The sequence below is a fragment of the Callithrix jacchus genome, chromosome 10 (assembly GCF_049354715.1).
Source record: "Callithrix jacchus isolate 240 chromosome 10, calJac240_pri, whole genome shotgun sequence".
Taxonomy (NCBI): domain Eukaryota; kingdom Metazoa; phylum Chordata; class Mammalia; order Primates; family Cebidae; genus Callithrix; species Callithrix jacchus.
Genome location: NC_133511.1, coordinates 73,867,590 through 73,886,249, shown reverse-complemented (window position 1 = coordinate 73,886,249; position 18,660 = coordinate 73,867,590). Strand labels below are relative to the sequence as shown.

At 47.4% G+C, this 18,660-nt stretch overlaps 1 protein-coding gene across 8 annotated transcripts in view; it reads right to left on the bottom strand.

Moving 5' to 3' along the window:
* TUB (TUB bipartite transcription factor) overlaps positions 1 to 13,416 on the bottom strand; it is an 85,960-nt gene extending 72,544 nt beyond the window's left edge. For 4 of the 8 annotated variants that reach the window (XM_078340439.1, XM_054242029.2, XM_054242030.2 and 1 more), the window contains exon 1: positions 13,135 to 13,416. Coding sequence is in view for 3 of the 8 variants with exons in the window: in XM_054242029.2 (XP_054098004.1) it covers positions 13,135 to 13,298 (164 nt within the window). In the remaining 5 variants the exon portion in view is untranslated. Of the gene's footprint in view, positions 1 to 2,694; positions 13,058 to 13,134 lie in introns of those variants that run through there. The other 4 variants (XM_078340441.1, XM_078340443.1, XM_078340442.1 and 1 more) reach the window with 1 other exon arrangement.
* Between the last annotated feature and the right edge of the window lie 5,244 nt (positions 13,417 to 18,660).

The following is an 18,660-nucleotide window of genomic DNA, read 5'->3' as shown; positions in this document are numbered from 1 at the left end:
AATCAGCAGTTTTTTAAAACAGGCTGTTGGTCCACTCGCCGTGGTTCACCGATCCAATCCACACTTACTGCCCACGAGAGGGTCTGTCCATGCTGACCACGGAGGCCACAGTGCAGTAATAACCTCATCCCAACCACTGCCAACAAGTACCAGGCGCTCACCGGACTACCAGCCTATTTCACTGCTGCCTTGTGGGGCAATCCTTGCTGATGGTTGGGGGTGAGGGCGGCACTTGTGGTGTCACAAGGCTATAAGGGTCAGGACTGGAGTAGGAAAGGCCAGGGTGGAGAGAAGCTTGGCCATTCTGGACCCCCAATCTCACTTGTGTGCTCGTGGCTTTTCTCCAGGCACGCAGGGGCGGGACACTCACCTGCTATGGGAGGCTCTGCACCGTCGCGGCTGCTCCCCTTCCTTAGCCCAGGGGGTCTCTCTCTGTCCAGCTGCTGTCCCTCCAGCCCCTTCCCAAGCAGGAAACCCCCAGAGCTAGGTGGGGGGATGGGACCAAAGTGGCCCAAGGACACGCCGCCAGACAGATGACACCCCGAGAAAGGCCAGGTGTCCCAAGAAGGGAGGGGGAGTAACCTGGCACCAGGACCCAGAGTCCGAGCAGAGGCCAGACTGGAACCAACCCCCGCCCCACGAGGCTGGACCCTGTGGCCCCTATGCAGTCCCAGGACACACCGCGGGCCTGCACCAGCCTCCCCACCCCAGCTCCTGTCCCCTTGCAGGTGCAGCAGCCGCCACCAGCGGATCGCTCATTGCCAGCTCGGGCTGGTCCCTGGGCTCTCCAGTTACACTAAAAGTGAGACTGAAGAAGATGGTATCGAGGCCGCGCGGGCTCATCCAACATTGATGCGGCCCCGGATTGCCCCACAGCCCCTCCAAGCAGACCTAGGTCCCTGCTCTCTATTCCCTTGGGTTGGGCCTGGCAGGGAGCGAAGGGATCTCCAACCCACCACAGCTCACTGCCAAGGTCCCACAGGGTCTGTTTGGCTTAGCGACCTAAATGGAGCTCTAGGTGCAGGAGCTCCTGCTTAAACCTTGAGGGCTTTTAGAGCCCACTGGCATCCCAGAAACTGCCCAGGCAAGTTGCCTGTGGAAGCAGGCCTGTGGCCCCCATTACATATAATCTTGGGCCCCAGGGAAGGGTCCAATCCCCCCTCTTGGCCCCACCAAATGCAGGGCAAAAGAGAGGATCCCCCCCAAGTCGCCGCCCTGTTCATACGGTCAATTCCACCGCACACACCTGCTTCCATCGACGCACACGCAACTGGGACACATCTACATGGCTACCCTTGAAGGCACGCACACCCCTGTGCACATGCCCCACCCAGATACACTCTTACTGATGCAACACTCAGAGGCACACACAGAAGCCTTCTCTCAGAGGAGCCCAACCCATCGTGGCCTCTGTTCTCTAAACACTTGGTGATGAAGAGGACGGAATACCACCCAGAATGTCAGACTGTGGAGAGAGGGGACGGTGCCAGGAGACAGTGCCCTTTCGGGGACTGTGGTATTCCTGGTATGGTGTTTAGTTGGTCTGCAGTGCCTGAGGAGGCCTGGAGGCAGAGCCAGGTTGGGATTGAATCTTTATAGAGAAATGTGACCTTGCAGAGATAAACCTAGGCTGCCATTATCCTGGTGCCAGCTCTCCCTGACTCCAAAGCCTCCAAGACCCGTGGACCTCTTCCCCCTGACCTCAGCTCTGTGCTCCTAGTTCTGACACTAGGGTCCCGTCTGCTGGCACAGTTCTCTAACATTGTTCACCTGCACAAATCTCCCTTTCCCTGAGGATGGACAGGCTGTTCCCTAAAGCCTGCTGACTTCTGCACCCTACTCCCCAACACACATACATATCTAGAGTTGTCTTTGTTCATATTCAGATCCGAAGACCAGGACACCTGCCCAAGGCTACAGAGGAACACACACCTGAGCCCGGAGATCCAACTGCTGCACCTTCAGGACAACCTACACAGCTGTGGATGGAGAGCAAAGGTGTGTGTCTCCCCCCAGCATATGCTCAGCTGAGTCTCCCAGCTGAGACTCAGGCTCAGGATCTTCCAGAGAGAAGGCATCAACAGATACCCATGAGTCCCTACTTGGCAACTGCTCTCCAGACTGTGGGCACAGCTAGAGCTTCCTTCTATCTTTGGTTACAGACATAATGTCCCTGCCCAGGGTCTTCTTGCTTTTGTTGGAATTCATCCAGTGACCCCATCTGGAAAACCACAGTGCCTGATGACGTCAAACTTCAGTGCGGGCAAGTCCCGAGGGATCTGAGAGGTCCATGCCTCACCTTCACACCTGACTCCCCTTTCCACTGCCAATCACCCTGAGCCCCAGGTACAACAGCTGCCCGGGAAATAGATCACCCCCCACTCACTGCCCTTTGACCACATTCTGCACTGACCCTCCGGACCACTGCCCTCATTTGCTCTATCCAGCCCAGCTGTCTTGGTCCTGTCCTGCTGTAAATCCAACAAAAGAGAAGTAGCTGCACTAACAAGTTCTGGAACAAGGCAGAGCCTCCAGTCCCCTGCCTTTGGTAGCCACCTGGCTCCTCTGGCCAGCAACTCCTAAGCTGGCACTGCCATGGCCAGGACCTCCAATCCCAGCTGTCCTGTTCTCATCCCTCTACCCTGGCCTTTCCAACCACAGAACACATTCCAAGGCCATAGGTCATATACTCACAGAATGTCAGAACTAGAGAGTGTTCAGTCCCTTTAGTGTCAGGGAACACAGGCCCAGGGAGCCAAGTGACTTGCCCGAAGGTGGATGAGAACTAAGGAGGGAGCCAGAAGTGAATCCTGAACTCCTGACTCTCTTCACAGTGCTCTAAGGTATCTTCCTGTTTCATAAAACCACTTGTATAGCCGCTGACAGCATCATCACCTCCTTATCTCACAATAAGCTACTTGTGAGCCTTAATGCCACAGTGCTCTCAGCCTGACTGCTCCAGGCCTGGTCTGCTCTGCCACTCCCTGTCTCTGCCAGCTTCCCTGCTGATTCTCAGCACTAGGGACTGCAGTTAGCTGGGCTCATGTCCCTGTGGGTCCCTTTGTGGTGATCCCTCAACCCTGTCTCTAAAACAAAAAACAAAAACAAAACAAAAAAAAAAAAGAAAAAAAGAAGTAGCCCTCTTCAAAAAAAAAAAAGAAAAAAGAAAAAAGGTCGGCGTGGTGGCTCCCACCTGCAATCCCAGAACTTTGGGAGATCGAGGCGAGTGGATCACCTGAGGTCAGGAGTTTGAGACCAGCCTGGCCAATGTAGTGAAACCCCCTTTCTACTAAAAATACAAAAAATAGCTAGGCATTGTGGTGGCCACCTGTAAACCCAGCTACTCGGGAGGCTAAGACGGGAGAACTGCTTGAACCTGAGAGGAGGAGGTTGCAGTGAGCCAAGATCGTGCCACTGCATTCCAGCTTGGGAGACAGAGCGAGACTTCGTCTCAAAAAATAATAATAATAAAAAAGAACCTGAGAGCCCAATCTTCAAAAGTGGAAGAAGCACATATTTTGTTAAGTTCTCCTAGAATGGTAAAGTAAGCCTTAGTACAAAGGCTACTTTTACATTAAGAATTTGGCTACTACTTCTTCAACTCGACAGAAACCTAACTGTGCAGAGAGTATCACCAGCAACTGCATGCCTTGTTTGGGAACCAGGGACCAGAAGAAAGCCACAAGAAGGTACGTTGCAGAGGAGACCAGTCTGGACCAGAATCCACCTTGGTCACAGATACAGTGTAAAACAAGGGTCAAGAGTCCAGAAATAAACCCATACACTTACGGCCAGTTGATTTGGGGGTTTTGTTTTTGTTTTTTTCTTGAGACAAGGTTGTTGTCTGTTGCTCAGGCTGGAATGCAGTGGTGTAATCATGGCTCACTGCAACCTCGACACCCCGGATTCAAGTGATCTCACCTCAGCCTCCCAAGTAGCTGGTATTACAGGCATCTGTCACCATGCCCTGCTAATTAAAAATTATTTTTTTTGTAGAGATAGGGTCTCACTATGTTGCCCAGGCTGGTCTCAAACTTTTAGACTCGAGCAATCCTCCTACCTGAGCCTCCCAAAGTGCTGGGATTACAGGCATGAGCCACAGTGCCCAACTCACCAATTGATTTGTGACCAGGGTGCCAAGTCCAAGAGAAAGACTAGAAACAAATAGTTCTGAGACAACTATTTGTTTTCTTTCATGCAAAAGAATGAAATTGGACCACATCTCATACCATATACAGAAAGTTACTCAAAATGGAAATTAACTCAAAATTGGCATAAACATAAGCTCTGAAACTACAAAAGACATTAGAAAACAGGTAAATCTTCGCGGCCTTGGATTTGGCAATGGATTCTTAGATATGGCACTAAAAGCATAACCAACAAAAGAAAAAAGACAAACTGGACTTCATCAAAATTGAAACTTGTGCTTCAAAGGACCTTACTAAGAAAGTGAGAAGACAACAATGGAAAAAATATTTGCAAATCATACATCTGAAAAGAATTAATATTGAGAATGTATAAAGAACTCCCACATCTCAACAACAAAAAGAAAACCAAATTAAAAATGGCAGGAACTTGAATGGACATTTCTCTAAGATATAAATGGCCAAATAAGCACCAGAAATAATACTCATCATTTGTCACCAAGGAAATGCAAATCAAAACCATGATAAGATGCCAATTCCTAGAGTATACTATGATAATAATTATAGTAATAACCATGAAATTAACGAGTATTGTGAGGAAGTGGAGAAATGGGTACCCTTGCACATTGGTGACGGAAATGTAAAATAATGCAGTCTTTGTAGAAAACGGTTTCACGGTTTTTCAAAAAGCTAAAGATAGAATTACCATTACCAAACAGCAATTCTATTCTTAGGTCTACACTACCCAGAAGAATTGAAGACAGGAACTCAAATGGATATGTGCACACCAATGTTCATTGGAACATTTTCACAATAGCCAAAAAGAGAAACAATCCAGGGTCCATCAGATGAATGTATAAACAAAATGCTGGCTGTGTGCAGTGGCTCACGCCTGTAATCCCAGCACTTTGGGAGGCTGAGGCGGGTGGATCACTTGAGGTCAGGAGTTAGAGACCAGCCTGGCCAACACGGTAAAAACCCATCTCTACTAAAAATACAAAAATTAGTTGGGCGTGGTAGTAGGTGTTGTAATCCCAGATAACCTAGGAGGCAGAGGATGTGGTGAGCCAAGATCGCACCACTGCACTCCACCCTGGGTGACAAAGCGAGACTACATCTCAAAAAATAAAATAAAAAATTTTAAAATATTTTTTAATTAAAAAAAAACAACAAAATGTGGCATATGCATACAATGGAATTATTCAACCAAAAAATATATGCTACAGCATGAATGAATCTTGAAAATATTATACTAAGCAAAATAAGCCAGACACAAAAGGAAAAATACTGTATGATTTCATTTATATGAAATATCTAAAATAGGCAATTTATAGAGACAGAAAATAGATTAGAGGTTATCAGGGGCTAGGATGGGGATGAATGAGAAGTTATTTCTTAATGGGTAGAGAGTTTTTGTTTAGGGTAATAAAAAGATTCTGAAATAGATCATGGTGATGGTTGCACAATGCTATGAATGTAATTGATGCCATGGTACTGTATACTTAAAAATCATTAAAATAACTCACTTTATGTTATATGTATTTTACCACAATTAAGAATCCAAGTACATGCTATACACTAAGAATGAAAAATCAAAAACTGAATTAAAAAATATTTATATTATTGAAAAATATGCAGAATTTAGGGACACATCTTAAAAAAGAGGTGAAAGACATATGCTGAAAACTACAAATATGACTGAGAGAAATTAAGATAATCTAAATAAACAGAGATACATGCCATGTTCATGAACAGGAAGGCGCAATGTTACTAAGATGTTAACTCTCCCCAAATTGATCTATAAAGTTTACAAAATCCCAATCAAAATTCCAGGAGGTTTTTTTGGGGAGTGGGGGGTTGAACTTGAAAAACTTATTGTTAAATAAGTGTGAAATCGAAAAGGTTCTAGAATAGTCAAAACAATTTGTAAAAGACAAAGTTAAAGGCCTAAACTGCCAGATTTCAGTATTTATTATATAAGCATTTTTTTGGTATTGGCATCAATAAAAACACATGGATCAAGATAACAGAAAAGAGGGTATAAACTTACAAACAAAAATCAATTGATTTCCATAAAGGTACAAAGGTGATTTTGCAGAAAAAATAAGGTCTTTTTCAATGAATGCTGTGGGAACAATTGGATACCCATTTTATAAAATGAATCTCATACGATATGCAAAAAAGTTAACTCAAAATATAGCAAAGATCTAAATTTAAAATGAAAAATTAGAAAATTCCTAGGAAAACCTTTGTCACCTCATAGTAGTCAATGATTTCTTAGATACATCAGAAGATCAGAAGAACAATCTATTGAAAAAATTGATAAACTGGATTTCATCAAAAGCAAAAACTTCTGCTCTTGAAAATAATAAGAAAATGAAAAGAAAGCCACAGACTCGGAGAAAATATTGCAAGTCATATATCTGATAAAGGACATGTATCCAGAATATACAAAGAACTCTCAAAACTCAAAAAGGAAACAACCCAACTTTGAGATGGGTTGTTAAACATTTTAACAGAAACTTCTCCAAAGAAGAGCTATGAACAGCAAATAAGTACGTGAAAAGATGCTCAACATCATTAGTCATCAAGGAAATACAAAATGAAATCACAATGACATACCACTGCATACCTATTAGAATGGCTAAAATTAAAAAGACTGGTTGTATCAACTGTCACAGAAATGTAGAGGAATTGGAACTCTCACACAGTGTTATTGAGAATGTAAAACAGTCTAACCACTTTCGAAAAGTTGGGCAGTTCCTTAAAAAGTTAAATGTAGACCTATCATATGATTCGGCCATTCCGCTGCTTTGCTAGGTATTTGCCTAAGAGAAAACAAAAACATACGTCTATACAAAGACTTGTACATGAATATTCACAAAAGCTTTATTTGTAATAGCCAAAAAGTGGAAACAACCCAACAGATGATGGGATAAACAAACTATGACAGATCCATGAATACTACTCAGCAATAAAAGGAAATGCTCTATTAATTCATGCAATAATATTGAAGAATATCACAATAATTACACTGTCTGAAAGAGGCCAAACAAAAAAAGGGTCCACACTGATTATTCCACTTATACAAAATTCTAGGAAATGAAGCAGATCAGTGGTTCCCTGAGGATGGGTGGAGCGGGTGTGGGGAGTTGGAAGAGGAGCAAGAAGGAAGTTTTACAAAGAGGCAGGAGAACACACAGGTTTCCACGCTGTTCCCAAACACACTAGGCACACTCCTACCTCAGGACCTTGTCACTTGCTTCTCCTTTCCATAGAGCATTCTTCCATTAACCATATGACTCATCCCCTCACCTCTTTTAGATCTCTGATGAAATACCCCCTCATCAGAGTTTCCCTGACCGCACTATATGACATAGCACACTCACCACTCCCAGCACCCCTATGCAGTCAGACTCTCTCCTTCATACTCTGCTTTTTCTTCTTAGCACTTTATATTATATAAGCCCCTTAGCTTATATATATATATATTGTCTATATCTCCCCCAACTAGATAGGAAGAACTGTGAGACCATGGACTTTGTTTCATCCACTGTTCTGTCCCCAGTGCCTGAAATGTTGCCTGACATTTAGAAGGTACTCAGTAAATGCATATTGAGTGGATGGACCCACCTTAAGAGGTAGGCACCATTATTATTGTCTATTTGTTGATGGAGGTAAAGTCACTTGTCTAAAGTCATATAAGCAATAATTGAAGGACCCGGGCTTCAAAGCCAGGTCACTTTGACCCCAAAATCCAAGTTCTGAGCACTGATGCTATTTTGTCTCAGAGTCTGAGAGGCCTCTCTCTGTCTCTCTCACACACACACAAGCACACACACACACACCTCTCACACACACATACACACACACTCATAATGGTAAAACAATGCAGTCAAAGTGGCTGCCTGTGGGAAAAGAAATCAATTCACTCCTTCTGGAGGGCAATCGACAGTAGCCAAAATTGGAAACTAACAGTCCTTCTTCAGGAGTTTAATTGAATAAACAGACATGAAGGGAAATGTCACAAAAACAATGATGTTTAACACAAAATTATTTATAATAGCGAAGAATTGGAAAGAACAACAAAGTCCCCACAAGGGAGTGACTGAAGTAGAGTGGAAATGAAGTGGAGTCAGGAAGTGACAGAAGATGATGCCTGATGTGATCAATTTTTCTCAAAGGAGCAGGAGGCAGGGCCATTTATGTAACACACGGGGCTGCGGATAAGGGTCAAGCAGAGAGAGGTCTTGAGAGTGAGGAAGGTTTGGAAGGGCTGCTGTGGGCAATGGGAGTGAAGCTCATCAGGGAGAAGCAGAAAGACTGAGCGATTGTGTTGGTGATGGCCTGACTGAAGATGAAGACCGTGAAAGTGGTGACATCCTGCACGGGCATGTCATTTTTGTTGTAGGATTCTAGTGTCATAAGAAAGGGGATGGAGATTCTAACACATTGATCCATGCCAGGCTGGAGTTGTGCCAAGCATATGTGAGGGAATTAAAAAGTGCTGGAGTGAGTGATTGAAAATAATCTATCATGTGATACAAGCTGGGAAGGAGAAGACAGGCCGGGAAAAGTGTGGTAGGCCAGGAGAAAATGCAGAGATGAAGGCAGACACCTTTGTGGTGTGGCAGAAGCAATGTATAAGGAACATGCCTGAGGTCAGAGAGTCAGCAATTCATGTATATGAGATTAGAAGTGAAGCAATTCCAGCTGTCATCATCTAGGAATTTATCCTGTGAATAACTGAAGAAAAGTGTCTAGAATGGGAAGGTCCAGAAATTGTGAGTCAAGTGTGGTAGTTTGGTCACTTGTATGGGCACTGAAGCCTTTGAGGATAATGACTGAAGCTTGAGTGGAGACAAAATGGTTAATGGGTGCCAAGCTGTGGAAAACAATGGACTTGATAATACCTACTTTGTGCCAGTCATTTTACATAGATCCTTCCTTTTATCTTCATAACAATCAATAGTATAGATAAGATTTGGAGAGTTCAAGGTCAATGTCCTTGAACTCCTCAAGTTTTGAGGAGTCCATTTGGCTGTGGATGCTGACTAGAGAATATGATGAGGCTGGGTGCGGTGGCTCACGCCTATAATCCCAGCACTTTGGGAGGCCCAGGTGGGTCTCCCAATCAGTAAGTCAAGAGATCGAGACCATCCGGGTCAACATGGTGAAATCCCGTCTCTACTAAAAGTACAAAAATTAGCTGGGCATGGTGGCACAGCCTGTAGTCCCAGCTACTCGGGAGGCTGAGATAGGAGAATTGCTTGAACCCGGGAGGCAGAGGTTGTGGTGAGCCGAGATCGCACCATTGCACTCCAGCCTGGGTAATAAGAGTGAAACTCCGTCTCAAAAAAAAAAAAAAAAAAAAAAATACGATGATCAGTGAAGGATCTGATTTTGAACCTGTCAAGTTAAAGCTGTTGGCCGAATATCTAGATGGAGACATCTACAGGCATTTAGACATGTAGGGCTAAGTCTTGGCAAAAAGGCTGGAGTTGAAAGTACAGATTTCAGTGTTAAAAGCATTGTATTGATAACTGGGACCAGGGAGTAGCCTGAGAATAGAATGGAATGGAATAGAACAGAATGGAATGGAATGGAAAAGAGGAGCACTTTGGCATGTGCCCAAATGTGGACAGTGGGGACCCAAGAAAAGCCAGAAATTTTTTAAATGTAGGCAACCATATTTTGGTAGATTGGAAAAGTGGCCACAGATTTTCGGCTCCTGTCTTCAAGAGTGAAGGACTATTTCCCACTCCTGAAATGTGGGCTGGCATTTGGACTTACTTTGACCAATACCATGTGGCAGAATGATGTGCAAGTTCTTAACCTAGGCCTCAAGAAGCCCTGCAGCTTCTGCTCCCTCACTGGAGTCCCTTCCACCACCATGTGTGCAAACTTGAGTGAGTCTGCTGGAAGATGAGAGAGCATGTGGAGAGAGGGCCCAACTGCTCTAGCCTTCCCAGCAGGGGCACCAGATACATGAGTAAGCCCATCCCAGAAAAGCTGAGCCTGGCCCAGACCACAAAACCACCCAGCCGAGCTCAGCCCAAACTACTGATCCGCAGAATCTTGTGCTAACTCAAACAGTTGTTATTTTAAGCCACTAAGTTTAGGAGTGACTTGTTACATGGCAATAGATACCTGATACACACATGGCCCAGAATCAAGGGGGACGACAGCTTAGACAAACACACGGAAGAGCGGTCAACTTATAGGAGTACTTGAAAGAGAGGCGTTTCCCACGTTCAAAGATGTGATGGGGGCAGAAATCATAGACCAGTGTTGGAAAGTGAAAGTTAAATATTAACAGTGGTTCCTTACAGAGTTGGGATGGGATGAGGTCCTGTGTACCCAATGTATGAGTTGCTTGAATAATGGTTTTAACAGCTTTATTGAGGATTGTGTAAATATTTGAATAATTCAATATTTATGTCTTAAAAAACAAGTACTGATTATAACATAGAGGAGGTGATGTGGACTAATGGTTCAGGAGAGTAGGTAAACCAGCTGCATCACAATCAGCCAGAAAGTTTTATACAAACATTGAGCCCAGGGTCCCACCCCTGGATAGTATGATTCAGTCAGTGTGGACAAGGGCCAGGTGAGTTGTGTTCTTTATATAGTTCCCCAGGTATTGAGGTTGTCAGGGTGAGAAGAGAAGAGTTCTGAAGACAGAACCCCAGAAAATGTCTTTACTTAGGGGTCTGAAAGGAGAAAAATGATTTTCAAACTAAGCTTCTGTGGAAGACTAGAGTTCCAGAAACATTTACAATATGCATTTATAAAACAGCAATTTATACCACTTATTGCAAGATTACTAAGTCCCAGGCAATATGACAAGCCCTTTATGTTTATTACCGCATTTATTTATTATTTATTTTTTGAGACAGAGTCTAGCTCTGTCATCTAGGCTGGAGTATAGTGGCACAATCTTGGCTCACTGCAACCTCCACCTCCCGGGCTCAAGCGATCCTCCTGCCTCAGCCTCCCAAGTAGCTGGGATTACAGGTGTGTGCCTCCATGCCCAGGTAATTTTTTTTCTTTTGTATTTTTAGTACAGATGGGGTTTTACCATGTTGGCCAGGCTGGTCTCAAACCCCTGATCTCAAGTGATCTGCCCGCCTCGGCTTCCCAAAGTACTGGGATTACAGGTAATAGTTGCCAGGCCTATTACCTCGTAACACTCATAATACTCCCCCAAAAAACTGTGGCCCAGGGAGAAGTAGTTTGTCCAAAGTTAGCTAGGCAGAGTCAGAATTTGAATGCAGGTCATCTAATTCCAAAATCTTTCTGATTTTGTATGTTTGCTTTTACAGAGAAAAATTATTTACTATATGGAATTAGCTCAACTTTAAGTTTTTACCCCGTACATGTATTAGACCTTTGGAATATAACACTTTATTTCTAACAGAATCTAGACTGTGAGCTCATCTCTGGGAGGAAATTGTCTTTTCATCGCCTTATCTCCAGGGCCCAGGATGTAGTTCGCACTCAATACAAGTTTGTTGAATAAGCAAATGAATGCATGGATTTGGGATCTCAACCAAAGTTAGTGTGTTTTGTTATTTTAAATTTAATATTCCAATAATGTTAGCATTCTTCTCCACGGAGAGCACAATTTTTAAAAAGGCAGGTGCACTGGAATCGTGAGGTGGACAGCAGATTTGCTGGGGCTGCGCAAGGCAGGGTTGATGAAGAAACAGAATTAACCAATTCAAACCATATATTTCCCCAAAGAAGGCAATGAAAGGAAAAAAAGAGGTGGATCAGTTGCACCCATCTCCAGGAGGGAGACCAGACAACTTGAATCGATTTTACAGGCTGAAGAGAGATCACCAGTAGAGGCGAAGGTGCAGATGGGGGAGACAGGTGTGATTAATAGAGGGGGAGACCCAGGGAAGGTGAGGAGGGTCCTAGGGGAACTGGTCTTGGGTAGGAGAGACACCTGTTCCTCTGAATCTAGGCAAACAAGGGCTGTCAAAGATGCAGGGAGGTTTTTGGCAGAGTGAAGGGAGGGAGAGCACAGGAAGCAGGACTTCAAGGAGATGAGAGCAGTCCAGTAAATCAAGTTTCTCTTCCAGCCCTCACCATCTAGGGCCATGGGTCAGGAAATTTAACTCCAGAATTCTGCAGATCGATATGGGGTTGTGAAACTTAAAGAAATAATAATAAACTACTACGTATGATCATCATAGTTTCATTTCAAATAGAGGGGTGGCATTTAACACACCAAGGAAAGGTACAACGGGCATAACCTAGGAATAAATCTACCCAGCTTTATGACCAACTCACTCTGTTCTTATTTTTTTCATTTCGCCAGGGAGGATGACTCCTTCCTCCAGGACGAGTGCGTGGGCAGCGCGGCTCCAAACAGCCCACGCCGGCAGCCGCTCGCCATCCCCGCGGGGCGGGCGCGGAGCCTGGCAACACGAGGGCGCCGCTCCTGCGCCCAGACAGCCGGCCGGGGCTGCTCCCGCCCCGCGGAGCAGGCAGCGACTCTCGGGGTCCGGGACAGCCAGCGGGCACTCCGCCCGGGGCCAGCCTCGGTCCCCGCGGAGGGCCAGCGGAGAGCAGACCCCGGCGGGCGCAACCCGGAGCCTCCGGCACCCCTCCTCTCCCCGCCCGCCCGGGGCCCTCCCCGGCCCCTGCCCCGCCCCTCCCGGCACCTCCTCCGCACCGTTTCTCGGGGTCCCCCGTGGAGCGACCCTGGCGGGGCAGCTGTGACAGCTCGCTGGCCCCAGTGCCCGGGTGCCCTCCTCCGACAGCTCTGCCCTGTGGATGTGGGGACACCACCCTTGCTCGAGCTCCGCTGCGCGTACCCGAGGCTCTGGGTCCCAGATGCCTGAGGGTACCCGGGTGCCCGAACCCACCCTGGGGATAGGGACGCTCGCGCCGGTCCTCGCCCCCGGAGGCTCGCTTCTCCCGCAGGAGAGCGAGGGTGAGCAGGCGATTACGCAAGGCCACCCTTAGGGCGCCCTACCTGTCGTAGCTCCAGCGGCTGTAGGACAGGGTCCGGTGGCTGCTGACTCCCTCCATCGCCGCCTCCGGCTCCGCTCGGGGCTCAGCGGACGGCGGCGGCTCTGGGCTCGGAGCTGGCTCGCTAGTTGCGGGCCGGGCCGGGGCGCGGGCGGAGGACTGTACCATTCGCCCCCCGGGGGGTGACCCCCCCCACCCTCCGGCTCTGCCAATGGCGGGGACGCGCGACTGCGGGGACCCGGGCCCGTGAGGTCCCCTCCCCCGCGCTCGGGTCCCGCGGGGGCGCGGCTGCAGCAGCCTGGGAGGCTTATTTATTTATTTCCGAGGTGTGCTCCGCGTCGCCATGACAACCGCTCCATCTTTTCCGGCGTCACTAGGGCACCGCTGCTTTCAAACCTTCCCGGGACAGGGGTTGCTAAGAGGCTGCTCCGGCTTTTGCTCGCCTGGGAGTCTCGGATTCGCTCTCGCCATTCAGGGCCCTTCTGCAGAGGCGACCTCCTTTCCGGCGTGAGAGTCTTCAGCTAACTTCCCACAATTAAGTCCCCCCCTTCTCGGGAATGGGAATAGCCATTCCCCAATTTCCTAGATTCCCGCCGTCTCCCCGCCCCTTCTTCCCCAGGGTGGAAATCTTGAAAGCATCGTCCCCTCCTCTCTTCAAACTGCCTCCCTCCTTACCGAGAATGGAAATCCACTCCTCCCTCCCTCTCTCCCGGGTGGATTCCCTCGGCTCTGCTATCTGGTCTATTATGGCCCTCTTGGGTTCCTGAAGACCAAACTCTGTAAACACTCCCATTTCTAGGCCACCTCGTTCTGTTTATGTCCCTTTGTGCTTTCTCTCCATTACTACTGAAAATCCTTTGGAAAAAGTCCAGGTGTCTTGGCTCAACCAGGGGAGAGTTTGTCTGACAGTGACCCAGGGAAGACTATGGCAAGAAGGCCCGCCTGGCTGGGGCGGGTGAGGCAGGGAGAGCTGGCTGGCGCCTTCTTGTCTGCCTGGCCTCCATTCCCTTCCCTTCCCCCACCTTAGGCTGATGGCTTTAGGGATTTACAGGTATAATCTTCTTGCAGAGGTCACAAGAGCCTAAGAAGGACCTTTCCGGTGGTTGCTGTGGGGTGGCTGGCTAACTTCACGCCAGGGTCAGGGTCGGGGTGGAGGTGCTGACGTTCCCAGGAGGAGTGGAGGGGGAGGTAGGATTTGTGCTACACTAATCCAAGGATCCTGACAACTCCTGTGAACTAGAGTTAACCCTGTGGGTTGCAGAGGTTACAACCTGTTGCATCCAGCCCACAATCACAGGGGGAAAATGCTTTTCATTGAATAGATTGACAACACTTAAAAATTGGGAGATTTAATTAATACATCTAGCTTTCTTGAAAACTAAGACTATTTGGCAGTGCTGGGCTGGTCTTCAGCATGGCAGGCATAAAGCACAGAAGTGGCTGTCCTCTGCCCCCGGAGCAGGGAATCTCTTGTTCTATAGGCCTCTGGCCCTAGCCGGCCAGCTTTTCTCACTTACATAATTTGCTTGGTTCTTATAGCTTTTAAGTTTGCCACTTGTGTGCAATACAGCCATCTCTATAACCCTTCAAGTGCCCAACTTGCTCACAGAGTTACCCAAATGCATCATTAACCAATATTTACCAAGGGCCAGGTACTGAGCAAAATGCTTTAGGTATCAGCAGACACTGTTACTGCCCCTTGTGGAGTTTAGAGACTGATGTGCAAGGACTGACTCCCCCAAAAAGCCAGTGTTCCTGAACCACATCTGGATGGTGAGGCTCTTGGCACACCCATGACCTCAGCAGTAGTGGATTGGAGCTCCAGAATCAACTTGTTGCAACTGGGTGAAGCCTTATTTCGTTGTTTAGGGGTAGGAGTCAGAGGTGAGCTTCCCTCTCTGGAGAAGGTGTGGGAGTTTGTGGGGTCTCCCACAGAAACTGCAGGACCAGAGGCTACTGCTCCTGACTTGTCATAAGACAAGTCCTAAGGATGTCCCTTCTCCAGAGGACAAGCTCCATCCAGCAGCATTACCCCAGCCCAATCCATGCTGGCTCAGAACCAGCAGTCACAGAGGCCTTCTGAGACTGACATTTGGGCACTGGCTGCCAGGTGCCTGCAGCCTGCCTTGGTGAGGCCACTGTACCTACAAAAGCCAATAAACTTGCTACTGGCTCTTAGAGCCTCCACCTCCAAATCCTGAAACCCTCTAGAAGTGCAAACAAGAAGCCCAAGGCCAGGCGTCTGGAACCAAGGCTGAAAGCTATAGAGAAGCTCTACCCCAGACATCCCTAGGAGAACCCTGGGCTAGGCAGTTGGAGGAGCCCAAACAAAGCCCCTATGTGTCATAGCTCCAGTGGCTGTAGGACAGGGTCCAGTGACTGCTGACTCCTTTCATCACTGCCTCTGGCTCCACTCATGATGGGGGAAGGCTATGGCAAGACCTTTTGAGGTAGGACCTGTTGACCCTTATCAATGCCAGGAGCTATGCATCAGCAGTCTGTAGAAGGAGGACGTGTGGCAATGTTAAAAGCATGGCCACAACATCTTTGCCATTCCTCTCGTTGAGAAGCAAGGTCTATGTTACCTCCCCTTTAATCTGGATGCTATGTAACTTCTGAGGTTAAGTAATGAAAAGCCCTTCAACATCCCCTGTTCACTGGACCCCTGAGCTGACATGTTAGAAGTCTGACTACTGTGAAGCTGCCATGCTGTGTGAAAGCCCAAGCTACAAGGAAAGGTCATATGTGGGTGCTTCAATTGACAGTCCCGGCTGAGACCAGCCTTCAAGTCCCCGCAGCCATTCACCAGACATAGGACTGAAGAAGCCTTCAGATGATTACAGCCCCTAGCCCTTTAAGTCATCCCCAGCTGCTTGAGCCTTCCAGCTGAGCCCTAGACAACACAAAGGAGAGACAAGTCATCCATGCTCGGCCCTGACCTGACCCAGGGAATCTGTGAACACTATGAAACAGTTGTTGTTTTATGCCATAGATAACCAGGCAGGCAGAATTCTTCTCAGAGGAGCTGGTTCTTTTTCCTTGAAAGCTGATTCATGGGCCTTTGGTTATGACAGGAGGGGTCCCAGTTCGTCTGCAGAGAAGAGCTACAACAAGGAAACAGAAGAGCAATAGGAATTCAGGAGTTGTCCTTCGGTAGCTAGATGATGAGAGGTAGGGGTAAGACTGGAACTGGGAGAAGAGAGGATACAGGAGAAAAGCCTGAGTAGAAAGAAGGTGAAATGGCAGAAAACTAGACTCTGAGAAGGAAAGTAACTGGTGAGAAATTCTGAGGGCAGGGGTGGCAGAAGAACTTTAGGAATGGAGATGTCTGATGTTCTATTTTACGTTGGTTCCTGCTCCTTAGTGCTGCTCTACTACCTCCAAACTTTCAGAAAAAGTCTGCTATGTATATGCCATCACCTCCTATGAATGATGCTTAGGGAATGCAGAAGGTGGGGCACTGTCTGCAGTGGGACACTTTGTGGGACAAAGTGGAGTAGGAGGACAGCAACCCTGGCAGCTTATTGGAGACTGAGAAGTTAGGAGCAGGAATGCACATGCAGAGGATTCTTAGGAGGGCATGCCTCTTCCTAAGAATCTCGGGGAAGGGATCTTGGGAAGAATCACTGAGAGTACTAGACTTGTCCAGATGAAAGGAGACAAGCTAGAGATCGTCTAGGATTTTAAAGGAAAGCATAAACTTAGAAGGCTGGAAGCTTCAGACCATGAAGATGTGTGGCCAGTGGTCCTGGAACTAGGGGTCTGGCTACTCTGCAGTAGCAAACAAGCAATGAAGAAACCCAAAACCAGGGCCTGGGACCAAGGGCTCATCATGGCAAAATGAAGAACAGGGATCTGGGAGTCTATATCCTCAAAGAATAAAAACTGGAGGGAGGCTGGGCACAGTGGCTCAAGCCTGTAATCCCAGCACTTTGGGAGGCCGAGGCGGGTGGATCACGAGGTCAAGAGTTCGAGACCATCCTGGTCAACATGGTGAAACACCGTCTCTACTCAAAATACTAAAGAAATTAGCTGGGCATGGTGGCGTGTGCCTGCAATCCCAGCTACTCAGGAGGCTGAGGCAGAAGAATTGCCTGAACCCAGGAGGCGGAGGTTGCCGTGAGCCGAGATTGCGCCATTGCACTCCAGCCTGGGTAACAAGAGCGAAATTCCGTCTAAAACAAAAAACAAAACAAAAAAAAACTGGAGGGAAAAATCCCTTGTTGCAGCAGAGATGGAGAGTTATAAAGAAAAACTGCTTCCCAGGCTGAACATGGTCTATACTCTTCAGAGTAAAGCTCTGGGGGAAAAAAATCTGCCAGTTAGAGCCAATGTGCTCCTAAGACCCACCCTTTCCCCCTTAGTTTCCATTCCCACTGCTGCCACCATGTTTTACCCCAAGGATCAGTGGTTTCCCTTTAACATTCTGTGTTTAACATCCCTTTAGCACAATCCCTATGTTCCTCTAGAGCAGCTAGGAAGGGCTAGCTTCCTTAACTTTAGAGGAAAGATGCAGGAAAATAGAGTTATCTCATGAAATGCAAAAATGCAAGGTCCAGGACCCTGCACCATGCCACTGGTCATCTGCAGATATGTATACTCTGATTCCAAAAGGTAGACTTGCCTACGGGATTTCCTTCTTAGACATCCTGACAGTATCCCAGGTCAAGAGGTGAAGACGCTCATTTCTGTTCTGAGAGACAGGCTGCATGTCCAGATGGCTAGCACCTTGAATGACCTCACCAACTGATGGTTTCTCCCTACTCTCACACTCACAGAGGGTGGCTTCATCTTTACCAGCCCAGCTGAATAACCACATTGCAATCTAATTGCTCCTGCTGTGGACTGAATATTTGTGTCTCCTCCAGATTCATATGCTGAAACCTAACTCCCAAAGTGATGGTATTAGGAGGTGGGGCCTGTGGGAGGTGATTAGGTAATGAGGGTGGAAATGGGATTAGTGCCCTTTACAAAAGAGGCCTGAGAAAGCCCCTTCCACCATGTGAGGATACAGTGAGAAGACCAACATCTATGAACCGGGAAGCAGGCCCTCACCAGTCACTGAATGCTGCTGGCACCTTCATCTTGAACTTCGCTACCTCCACAGTGTGAGAAGTAAATATCTGGTGTTTTTGTTGTTGTTGTTGTTTTGTTTTTTAGGCACAGTTTTGCTCTTGTCACCCAGGCTGGAGTGCAGTGGTGGTATCTCAGCTCACTGCAACCTCTGCCTCCTGGGTTCAAGCAATTCTCCTGCCTCAGCCTCCCTAGCAGCTGGGATTACAGGCACCCACCACCACGCCTGGCTAATTTTTTTTTTTTTGAGACGGAGTTTCATTCTTGTTACCCAGGCTGGAGTGCAATGGCGCGATCTTGGCTCACCGCAACCTCCACCTCCTGGGTTCAGGCAATTCTCCTGCCTCAGCCTCCCGAGTAGCTGGGATTACAGGTGCGCACCATCGTGCCCAGCTAATTCTTGTATTTTTAGTAGAGACAGGGTTTCACCATGTTGACCAGGATGGTCTCGATCTCT